At 34.1% G+C, this 13,240-nt stretch overlaps 1 protein-coding gene across 1 annotated transcript in view; it reads right to left on the bottom strand.

The window, feature by feature from the left end:
• Positions 1–3,490: 3,490 nt before the first annotated feature.
• The window catches only part of LOC108736570 (homeobox protein aristaless-like), a 240,590-nt gene continuing 230,840 nt past the window's right edge, over positions 3,491–13,240 (bottom strand). The window contains exon 4 of the mRNA XM_018469038.1: positions 3,491–5,786. Coding sequence (XP_018324540.1) covers positions 5,286–5,786 — 501 coding nt within the window. The 3' untranslated portion in view covers positions 3,491–5,285. The remainder of the gene's footprint in view (positions 5,787–13,240) is intronic.

Genomic DNA, 13,240 nt, shown 5'->3' with positions numbered 1-13,240 from the left:
TTCTTACGTATCTTTCCAACGCTCCCATCATATCTTTCAATGATTCGTGGCTATTAAGGAAATATCGCTGGCGTACGATAAGGTCCATATTTTCTTTCTACCTACCACTACTCCACCTTCCCTTACTTTACTGATCTCATTCTCTAAATCACTTAGGTATATATTAAACAGTTGTGTATTCAACTTACATTTCGCGTTTTAGCGCGAGTGCCCATCTTTCCTTCAAAGTTGCGCTACCTTCTTCGCAGTTCACCTCCTCAATCTCCCTCCCTCCCTCACCTCTTTACCTATCTCCCACTCAACCCTCTCCCCTTATTATTCTCCCGGTAATCATAACCGCCAGGTTGATCTACCAACTCGAGGATGGTTTTTAGACGGTAGGCGCTCCCATCAGGAGTGAATCCGACACTACCTCCCTTTTGGAGGGTGTGTTTAGAAGATTTGTCCTCCTCGAGGTTAAATAAAAAAAAAATCAACTTACAATCTTGCCTTGCATCTTTTTCCACCCAAAATTTCCTTGTCTCCCTACCACTTAATCTTACAACCCCTGCAGTTTCCCTATATATTTCCAATATTCTCCCAATTAACCCTTCTTCAATTTTACGTATCTTTAACATGTTCATCAATTCCCCTCTGTCTACCGTATCAAATGCCCTTTTTAAGTTTACAAGTACTACAAACATCTTTTTTTTGTAATATGAAGATTGGAAAAACTTTGGCGGTTGTTGTAGAACAAACAGAATAGCTCAAAACCCCAACGCCAAAACACTTTAGTTTACTTCAGTCCCTGAAGAAGGTAACTTTGTTACCGAAAAGTGCTTCGGACAATTACAGTGTGTCGTGTTTTGGCGTTGGGGTTTTGAGCTATTCTGTTTGATCTTTTTTTTGTGTTTAAATATGAGTCGATAATCTACTTTAAGAAAAAGATAGTATCTTTCTTTAATCATCTCCCTTAGCCTATTCATTATTATATCGGTATATATTTTATACCCCGTGTCCGTGATTGTTATATCTCTATAATTTTTGATAATATCCCTGTTTTATTTATTTTGCGCTGCCGCGTCACTTCTTTCTCCTATGAGGGAGCAAACGAGTTTTTTGGAAGGAATGTACGATAAGTGCAAATAATTTACCTCACTGATGAATAACACGAATAACTGCACTTGATGATTACACTGATGCTACTAATTGTTGTCTGTTGTTGTCTTAATTGTTCTTATTTTTGTTGTCTTATTATGAGTGTGTCAGCCTATTTATAACATAATNCTCACTACGAACTCGACTACGTGGCCGAGTAGAGGGGGGACATCCGTTGCATGGTTTCGTTACATAGCAACTCGCATGAAACGAACTTACCCTACCGTGCGTAAAGAAGTTTCACTTCAAAAAGCTGGGCATTCCTCTTTATAAATCACGAAGTAAAGTAAATATGTATACTTACCAACACTTCTCAGTTTTCACTGGTCAACTTTGAGCAAGTGAAGACGGACTGATGCCAAAGAACCTCACTCATATCTTTTGAGATACGATATCGTAACCTTTTCTTAAATTTTATAGAACTAACATACTTCTAGTCCTGAAATACGATCGGTGATTATTGAAAACTCCGTTTCTGATTTAACCTGTGTGTTCTGGAAAAGGGGATATGTCAGTATTGTTAAGAAATCTGCTTACTATTCAGCATGTATCAAGGATTACTGATTTCTGTAGACTCATATACGTAAGTTTATGCAGTTTCCACACGGCCACGCTAGCGTGTAATGTTTTAGGTATTACGCCTATTGATGATGTTATTATTGGAATAATTCGAACTGTATTCTGATTCCACATTTTTTTTATTTCATCAGCTAAAGGAATATATTTTTTAATTTTCTCACTGTTTAATATTTTCACTATTATAATTATTGTGTTTATTATTATCTAGTAAAATTTAATTTAAAGAACGTAGGTATTATCGAAATTCGAATAAATTTCGTTACTCGTTAGTAGGTACTCATTGGATTCTAGCGTAGCACATGAACGTCCTTCAAAAATAAAAAGAGGGAATTCCCTGAGCATTAGTAGAAGTAGTAAAATTAGCGCACTGGATGCGTTCTGAAACTGATTGTGAGTAATATTTTTTTCTTAGAAAAGATAATTTATTTTTATAATTTGTGTATGTTCTTGGGTTAATACCTATTTTAAATTGATTAAATACACCAAATTAAGATTTTTTAAAAAATTTCGTAATAAACGTTGGGTTCCTCCTGTCTTCAGGACTTCTCGGACCGAGGGGCTCTTCATTCGGATTCAATTAGGTAATTTTTCATAATATACCTAACCCTTTTGATCTCGCCGCTGTTGTAGAGAATATGCGAAGAGCAACAGACGCATGTCATTGCTTAAAACTTACATGTATTTTCTTTTATAATTTTGGTTAACGTTTCACTTACGAAAATCAACAATCATACAATTAGTTTTGCAGGGCATTAGCCAACAATATTAGGTACCTATATGAAAACAATTTGTTACCTTGTGGGTATTTCTAGTCAGTTTGCCGATGTGCCTACATAATATAATTATTATAAATTAATTTTTTTTGTTTTATTAGATAATAATTTTTTATCTCTATTCCTTTCTTGGTACGCTACTGAGTGGAATCACCTTTTTAATTCTACCCAGAAGATAAATCGATGACCTTCTGGAGTCTCAATCGGGAATTTGGCAATTGGTATTTTCCTCTTTGGCTCTGATATTGCTGATGGTTTGGATTGAGTTTTGTTTGATTTTTTATTTTTAGATTCGACTGGACATACCTCGTACCCCATATTCGCTTTACTTTTTTTTAACTTATTTTGCTGCTGTACTTTTATGTTTTACTGTATTTACATACATTTGATTTAAAGTTTATTATACTCTATTAATCATTAGCGATTTAATGCATATTAGGTATTATCATCTTTTGGTCTCATTTTGCCACCTGTTTATTGTATTTACCTTCTGTTAGATAATTACTGCATTATTCTTTAGTGTTGTACATACATGTATTTTGTTCTGAAATGTAATTGTGTCGTCCAGTTAGGGTAGGTACTTTGTCACTAGCAAATGCGTGATCAGGAATTTGCTATGAATCAAAAGGATAAAAGGCATATTATATGTACTTTAATTGCAATACATTTTCCGACATTAAAGAACAACCTTCTAATATGTGACGCCACGTTGATAAATATCATAATCTGCCCCTAAAATGAATATTTATCATGTTTTACGAACTGTTTTTTGATTCGATCCACGAAAACTGGTAAAAATATCATAATCTGCTTTAACCAGTTATACATTAATTACGCTTTATGTTTGTACAACTTAACACAATATTTCCCACTTTTTAGCGTTCTGTTGTTCTAGGTAAGCTATTAGACATGGTTAGAGGAAAAGAGACAGAAAAAAGTGCTTCAATAAAAAATAATATTTATTGCATAATAGTTACATAATAATTTACAAAAATGTGGATAGGATAATAACAATTAGGATCTATATTCTTAAGAACAAAAGGTCATTACTTACTGAACATACACAATTGTATGCATTTCTAATCACTTTTAACCAAGTATAAGTTATTAATAAAAATTATAAGAAAATAGTAGTTCACAATACAACTCGTTTTTCAAAAAAGTACGTATGTATATTTACAAGGTTTTTAAAAGCCAAATAAAGCCAACAGAGATAGCGCTTGTTTCTGTAAAAAAAAGAACAAAACAAATTTTCGTAAACAGGACGAATGGTTTCATAATTCTTCCTGTATATTAATCAGTAACATACTGTAAAGAACGATGATTTATTCAAAAACCTCTACTTCTTGTTCTAAATTGTTTTACAAAAACATCTGCTTTGTCTAAAATATTACATTAATTTAATTTATTCCTACTAGTCCGGCATGTACAGTGTTTGGGTATTTACTGAAAATAATGTACTGTTTTTGCTGATTCATTTAAATTGTTTCATGATAACTTCACTGAATATAAAGCGTATAAAATTGAAGAACAATGCCTCAATATTTACTAATCTGAGCATACGTGTTACGAAATAACAGATTTAGATATAAAGTTATCAATAATACTGCAACATAAAAAAAATGAGAATTAATTTTCTCTATGTAGTTCTTTATATATATATATATTTTATTTAAGCAAAAGATGCTATCGTTGACAAAATAAGAGTTGTATCGACTAATTGGGCTGATTGATATTCATAGGTAGACACAACTTATCAATATCGAGACATCGATAACTGTCGATATATCGGTAACTATCGATACTCTATCCATCTATCTACTATAAATTAAAAATGATGTATGTGTATATCGATAGTTAATCAGTTGATTATTGTATCGATATCTATTGATATATTGATTATTATCGATATATCGATTTGACATCGATAATGATTGACAGCTATTGATATATCGATAATATACTGACTATTGAATGTGTTTCTTAATAGAATCAAACAGAACATATAGAAAGTATCTATCTCTTTTTATTTTAAGCATATATAGTCAGCTGTGTCGGTCAATCGAAAGCTGGAAAGGACTCACCATTTTTCACTTGAAAATTTACCTCCACTTACAGGGTCGAGTGAGACTCTACGAACCTAACCCACCCCTAAACTAAATTAATCCAACAGTTTTCGGAGTGAATTTTGCCTTTTTTTTGAGAAAAACCAAATATTGGTAAAACTATAGGATTGGACTCCAGACAAATCAGTCCGAAAAAATTTTAAATAGATAGGTATTTTAGACCAGGTTAGGCTACGTTAATTTATTTTGTAGTGCTCTATTTTTTACCTCCAACCCTTCAAAAAATACGCGTTCAAAGTATGTACAAAGGTCACATTACGAGCTTTGACCATAATGAGATGACATATTATAAAGTTGACCGAAGAATACAGTAGATGGCTTCTATTAATTTCCTTAATGCTTCCTTTTGACATCCGTTACAGAACTTTCATACTAAAAACTTTACTATAAAAGCTTCACCCCATAAATAAAAAAGCACGTAGCGAGTGTGTAAAAGATCCTTGTAATGGATAATTATTTCAATTTATACTTTTGCGATTAGTGGGATAGAAATTTAATTCTCATTTTTAATGAAGTCCTAAAGCATTGGAACGTTTAAAAGAAATCGTAACGCATTGGTGTTATAGTTTATGTCCATGCGGGATTGGTTTGAGACTAACTGAGCTAACTGACCGAACTCATCATGATTCTTAGCTAAAAAATTTTGCAAAAAAAGTTGTTTCTAAAACATTCAGCTAATAAGATCACCATTTTGTCGGAGCATTTCTAGTCGAAGTTCATGTTCCCTAGCTTTTAATCTGAGCGCCGCGATGCTCGAGCTCCTCCTGTCGACTTCAGGAGGCGTCACTGGCGCCGTCGATGAACCCGGTGATAGGGGAGGAGAGGGTGAGAATTCCTGTGTGGGCAGTTTTGGCCGTTGTGCCGCAGATATATTGGCTAAGAGAGTTTGAAAGGAACTTGTAGAGGGATAGAGCGACATTAGCGACGGTGGTCCCCGATGGTAAGCGGACGGAGGCGTCAAATATCCCGGAAGCATTTGGGGTGGATAACGGAAACCCAACGAGTCGAACGGTTTGCGCAAACCGAAGGGTAGATTAAATGGATTGGGAAGAGTCGGCGGAATAACGGGCGGAGCAGGTGTAGACGAAGTGAGATAAGGGTTGTAAGGGTGCGCTTGCGGACCGACTTTCTCTTGTTTTCGCCACTTTGCTCGACGGTTTTGGAACCACACCTGTAACAATAGAGAACAATCTATAATAATTGTTTGGAGAAAAATTCTTGGTAGGTATTCAAAAATACTATTACACATATGATAGTAGTGTAAAGGGAATTTTATCTACCCATCATTTAATTAAATAGGAAAAATGTGATGATATAATGTGACAGTTATTGTTGCGGTTTGTGAATTATAAACGTTTGGCTGTATCCTGCTGGTTGATAATTTGGTGAAATCGCTTCGAAGAATTAATGGACTGTAGATTTTATTAATATACAATTTTATTTACGCATATATACAAACTCGGATAATGAATCTGATAAACAATCACAAGGAATAACTTTGGATGAATCGGTTAAATGTTTTGGTTTTTAAATTTAATGATCTGAAGGAGAATTGGTTCTGTTAAAAATCTTAATAGTACGCACATTTATAATATACTCCACCCTCACAATAATGATGGAAAAAGTAGAAGTGGTTGATACCTGAAAGTACATCTAGTTCTGAAATTACCAATTCAGGTACCAATCCTGCGAGAAATCTGATGTCTGGGCAAACCAGATAATAAAATTAATTTTGCTGGTCGTAAGAATTTGCATTTACGACTAGGGAATAACATCTACCCTAGACAAAATGTTCAGAAATGTTATTGTTCAAGATTTTGGTATCTAACGTGGGGAAGAACAGCCCACCTATCCTGAGGATGTACAGGTGTACCCTAGACAAAAATTTTCAGTCTCCGTCCACTCTTTCAGAGTCTTTCAGCGTCTCTGAGAGCGTCTCTCACAGTCTCTCAGTTATTGCGTAGGTGTTTTTATGGATCTCTCACAGTCTTTGTATGAAAGACTCGAATGATGAAATTGTTAATTCAGAGATTCGAGTCTCTCACAGAGAGACTGAATGATAAAACTGAAAAATTGAGAGACTTGAGTCTCTCGTAGAAAGACTGGGATCTGCGAAATATGTTGAACTTTTATTTGAAAATTTTAACCATGTCTATCGAGACACTACTTACTGAGAGATTTGAGTATCTCGTTCAGATTCGAGTCTCTCATTCCACAGATAACAAATGGTTGAAATACAAACTAATTTTTTTTCGATACCTTATACTTTTTTCAAGTGCCTTGTACTATTTCGTTCGGTAAAAGGTCAATTTGTGGGTTGGAAAAAGGGACAATTTATGCATTGAAGGAGGGATAACTTTTCGAGTTTTCATAACTTTCGCAACTATCGTCATTACTTTGTTTAAGTCTTGATAAGCTCGCATGTATGACGGAAAATTTCAGCATTTAAGACAAACATTGTGTCGGTTAATAGAAAAATATAAAGTTTCCCTGTAAATAATTATTATTATTGCTTCTTTTTTTAGTTTTGTTACTTCAAGGTACTGAATACTAAAAAATACCGAACTGCCGGACCGGACTAGTCTTCTCTACCTTATAGTTTACAACTCTGCAATTGAATAACAAACATCGAACAAAGACAAATAATAAGGTGATGCGAAAGAACCCCAACAAGGTTAGAATGATTCACAATTTGACCTGGTTTATTTCATTTTGAGTGTAGAGGTGCTGAACGGTTCTTTGAGGAATTACGAAATTTCAAGTATAGAAACCTCAAAGGTACGAGATATTAGAATGACTTTTAAAGTCCGTTGAAATCTTTAGAGCCTTTTATAACAACCGCACAACAGGAGAACTATTGAACATTACATAAGAGGCTGAAGGCCGTCAGGGCCGGATTAAAGTATAAATGAAACTATGTATTTCCGACAGCTATTGAAATTAAAATTTTAACAAATTAGATAAGAAAAGTGGATAAATATTGAAATAATGAATTCAGCTTTACAGTTAACAGTTTTTCAAGGTATTCAAAATCATCTTTTACTAAATACTTACAGACCAAATAAAATATTTTCGTTACCTAATAAGAAAAATAAATATTTATTGTTGTTTAAGAAATTAATTATTTTTTGAAATTTGTATGTCATATTGGGAACTGCCCCAAACCCAGTTTTGAATGTATTAATATTGGATAGCAATTACGCCAATTAGCGTTTGAAATAATAAGTTCAGTGTAAAATTATTTTCACTTTTAAGAAGGAGCGGAAGTAATTGCAGTGGTACATATTGTTTGTCAAACATATATATGTTAGGCCCGAAGACCGAAAACGCTCAGTGGCCGGAAAAAACGGCCACATCGCGTTCTAGCTGCCTTCGAACGCACAGAACGCGTTTTGGCTGTTTTTAAACGCTCGCAACGCGTTCTTAATGTTCGACTTGTATTATTATATTAATTAACTATAATTATATACCAAAGGTGGGTTCGGTTTTTCTCGCCGAATCATTTCAACAATATTAAATTTCTTATAATTGTTATTCAGTTCTAGGAAGAAAGTTACACTGAACACTTACATTGTCGAGCATATGATATATGAATGAATGAATGAATGAATCAAAAAGCGAAAAGTTATTCATTAAATAAATGAATTTCGATTTATTTTCTACACATTTAACTTATTGTGGAGTACAACGCAAACTTAAATTCATACCTTTTTTACTTTATTAGAAACGATTTAATTTTTTGACAACCACAACTAAATACAAACGAGGGGTTTTTTCGAACTTTCAAGCACTTTACATAGGTACATTACTTATTTTTACAAGAACTGTTTGAATGGCATTTCGAATTACATAGTACATTTAAATTGCGACACTTGCATTTTTGTGAGCGTTCAACAATTGACAAAACGCGTCCCGGCTGTTTAACAGTTACCAGAACGTGTTGCGAGCGTTTAAAAACAGCCAAAACGCGTTCTGTGCGTTCGAAGGCAGCCAGAACGCGATGTGGCCGTTTTTTCCGGTCACTGAGCGTTTTCGGTCTTCTGGCCTAACATATATACCATGAAAAACTTTTTTTTTTCTATAACAGGCAACAGACATATCGCCATCTAAAACTAAGAGTAAATAATATAATTTTATTTTCTAAAAAAGAAGAACTATTTTGTATTACATTATTACCGTTAGATACCGATTATTTTATGTTCGAATGACGCCCGCTCCCTCATATAAAATAACTTTTATTACAGAATCAAACAAGTTGATTAGTTGTTATCCCATTTATCTATAATTCATGGAATTCGCACTAATTCGTACTAATTATAACTGACACTGTGTAGGTAGATATAATAAATTACAAAAATTGTTTACGTCTTGCGTTTATTAGGCGAGCCGACAGGAACCCGCTACTGTGTCGTATGTTGTGTATTGTGCAGTTACAACTTGGAACTTGCGCCTTTTCCGCACATATAAGTGGGTACCTACACACACATATATACCTACGTAAGAGGGTTTGCGAGCCAATTTTTTAAAAGTGTTGTGTAATAACGCTAATAGCTGCCGTGTACATTCATGAATGAACGATTTACGTCGCTATGTAATTTAATAATAAATAATAGGTTAGCAAACCCGCATAAACACCGCTCTGTACACCTGGATACCTCTAATTATCCGCTTCCTTTGAAACAAGAGTGAAACGCACACTAATTGGATACCATCATATACCGAAAACTTATTAATTACGACGGTCTATGAAAAAGCTGTAAACTTTACTCCATTACACGTTGTAAAAAAACGCCATAAATGCGGCATTCATTTGAATTAAAACGTTGCTGTACCTTATTTTCGTTTGCCGGAATTAACGAGCATGTGCTCGTTACACTGGACGCGAGCACGAATGATTAAATTCACCTTTGTATGTACACAATACCCAATAAATGGATTTATTATATACTAGCTATACTCGTAAGACCGCATACACTAGTGGCGAGTTGAGAACAGAGCCTTACAGGGACATTCTATTACATGCAATTATCAAAGGGCGGCATCATCTGCTGAAAAATACGACATGCTGTAAGGAAATTAGTATAAATACCTTCATCAGCATCTTTTATGAAATTAATAAAGTAACACAAGTGTGATTAACGCTAGTTTACAGCTTATCAGGGGTGCAACGCTTTCTTCACAAGATTTTGATAGATCGGTTGGTTTAGGAGTTTATAGAGAAGTGGATGTTTTCAAAAGGCCATGGTTGAAAAAATACACTAATGGCGAATTGAGAACCAAATATATAGGGATATTCTATTATATGCAATCATCAAAGGGTGAAGCAAGAAGAAAAGTACATGGTCTAGGAAAATTCGTACAAATACCTTCAACCGTCTTTTCATGTATTCATCATTAGTCCTAAGACTGCTTGGACACGCACCTCCACTCTTTCCTATCCTCAGCTAATCTTCGCATTCCCCTAAAACTAGAACAACCCACATCCTTAACTATTTGCGAACACTAATCTAATTTAGGTCTACCTCTACCCCTCCTAACTCCCACTTCTGCCTTTAATATGTCTCTGACTATACCTTCATGTCTGAGAAGATATCCTACTAACCTATCTCGCCTATTTCTTACTGACTTCCATAGAGACCTCTATTCTCCTATTCTTTCTAATATCTCTTCATTTTCAACCTTCTCTATCCACGGTATCCTTATCATTCGCCTGTAACACAACATTTCGAACGCTTCTAACCTCTTCTACAGCGCTGCGCTCCAAACATACACCTTTAACAATCTTTTTTGAATTTCTAAATTAACCGTTCGCGAACATGGAAGTGACTTCTTTTTATTGAAGGCGACTCGACCCTGCGCTATCCTCTGTTTTATATCCCTACTACTCCTTCCGTCCTGACTTACCTGACTTTCTAGATATCTAAAATCGGCCACTTCTTCTAATTTCTCGTCTCATATCTTTATATTCGCTCTTTCCCTACTTCTTTTTCCCTAATATACTGGTATTTATGAATTATTAGGTAAATCACTAAAAATAATAAGTAAATGCAACTTAAGGCATTGCAAATGTTTAGACCTTCAGAAATATTCGGCTAGTTTAGCACAGGGATGGTCAACCCCACTTTAGAAATATTAAATCATAACTTTGCGGACTTTTCCATATTACATTTAGATCCACGATAGAAATTTTTTTGAAGTCATAACTGTAAAATTATTAAAATTAAATCAGGGAATATTTGTCATATATTTGCAAGAATATTGTTTTAAAATTAAAGTTGAATTTCTCTCATACTTTCAACAGTTAATTTTTAAATATATATGACTGTACAATGCATACCGCTACTTTGGCCAATACAATCATCATCATCATCATCGTGAATATAGCGTAGTCAGTCCTAAGGCCGGTTGTACCTACACATATCTACACTCTTTCCTATCCTGAGCATATCTTCGCATTTCCCTAATACCAGAATATTCCATAACCTTAACTAATTTAGGTCTACCTCTAAAATCCTTCTTCTTATTTCTACCCCTAATATGTCTTTAACTGGCCTCTCATGCCTGAGAAGATGTCCTATCTCGCCTATTTCTTATTGTCTTCCATATTAGCGCCTTCTATTCTCCTACCCTTTCTGGTATCTCCTCATTTGTAACCTCTATCCACGATATCCTCATCATTCACCTGTAAAACCACATTTCAAACCCTTGTAACTTTTTGGTTTCCGGAGTTTTCATTGTTCCATCTTCGAACATGTACAGTGGCGTAATTTAGACATACACCCTTAAAAATCTTTCGAATTTCTAAATGAAATGTTCATGAGCATAGAAGTTAGTATTTTTTGTTAAAGGCGATTCGACCCTGCTCTATCTGTCATACAACTCTACTATTCCTTTCATTTTGAATTATATGACTTTCTAGGTAAAGAAAATCAGAGAAAATTATAAAGCAAGAGCATTTGATTTTAATTTCAACTTGGTACTTCCACGCGTTACTGAGGAAAATGGGTCTTGATAGACAGACAAAAATTTTGAATCATCCGCTAGTGCTTATATAATGCAATATATTTAAAATTTTTATCCTTTATGTATAGGTTTTATGTTAAACTAACTGGAGTATAATAAAATTGTTCTAGGTACGCTGTTTTTTACAATTAACAGACACCTGTTATACGTTTTTTATTTTACATTTAACGGCACGGATAACCTAACTGTTACCATAACTAACTTAATTAGGTTCAGAGCAGGTCCATAAATTTAACACTTCGTGTTGGTATTCTGAACAATGAATCTACTTATTTAGCAAAGAAGTGCGAAGTGTGTAATTCGTTAAAAAGTAAATTAATTCGACCGCACTAATTCAGATCGATCAGTTTTGGAATTTTAAAAGTAAGTGATTTTAAAAATTTAAAAAATGTTTTTAATATACAGAGCGTGCCAAAACTGTCGATGTTGTGTAAAAACTGTGCTAATAACTGACACTAGTCATGACTTTGACCTCAAACGTCACTTGAAGGTTAATTTTGTCTTTTTAAATAGTACCTGTCTTTTTAATCGTAAAATAAATAGGCAAAATGATTACGATAAAGCGTAAATGTTAAATTAATTAGTATCAATACGCTTTAATCACTGATTTTTCTGTTAAGGAAAACTAGAAAGCATATTTTAACGTATTTTTGTGCATTTCGATGGGTTTTATTTGACGGTAGTCCACCAAAAACTCCACTAGAGGCTGACTGTTCGGCAGTATTTTACCTTTTTTATGCATACTATTGTTAATTCCTAAATGTAGTAATAAGTAAAATTTAACTAATATTTATTTTCAAATATTCCGATTTTTTCCTCTTTCATTTTTGAAGCAAAAGAAATACGTTTTTTAAGCTGAACAAACTAACATTTTGTACCTGTTTTTATGACCATTTGAACCCTCAGCTTTNTGCTACCGTCATCCCGTCGCCGCTATGATGCTGCCACTGTCCCTGCATCACAAACCACCCTCAACCCCTCCTTCTCGTCTACCTAATTCTGTTTCTGCGACCTCTGTTGTTTACGTTTACGACGAAATGATCCTCTATTTTTCACCTAGTCTCATCCTTTAGATCACCACCATTTTCACTTCCGAATTTTCTTTGGCTTGCATTTTATTGGTCAGTATTTTAATTCGTTTTTGTCGGTATTTAAATACAATACGTGCCAGCATTTAAATTGTTCTAACTAACTACTCGAAGTGATCTAAGTAATCTAACCTAACTTCACCAGTAACTAACTAGATATTAATTATTTTTATACTGATCGTTAATATCATTATACTAACCCTTTTGGTAATAAACTAATAGTCGAAAGTTGACTTATATACTAACAAAAATTTATAAACCACGGATCTTTACAAGTTTCTAGGCGTATTGAAAACACCTAGTCCAGGCAAATTAGGCTTTTGGGGGGAAAAGCTTAAAGACTTGCTTGTAAATTAGTAAAAAATTGCAAACATTATTAGTAAACTTGCGGACACGGTACGTATGAGACATTTTATTCATAAACAATTAAGGAAGTGTTTTCCATAACTCTTTTTCTATTGATTTAATCGAAAATTGTTAAATGAGAATGTTGTTCAGAATTAATTTTTGGATA

This window comes from Agrilus planipennis, unplaced genomic scaffold (genome assembly GCF_000699045.2).
Source record: "Agrilus planipennis isolate EAB-ADULT unplaced genomic scaffold, Apla_2.0 scaffold82, whole genome shotgun sequence".
NCBI lineage: Eukaryota > Metazoa > Arthropoda > Insecta > Coleoptera > Buprestidae > Agrilus > Agrilus planipennis.
Note: the sequence above shows the minus strand (reverse complement) of the source record. Positions and strands in the feature narration are given on the sequence as shown.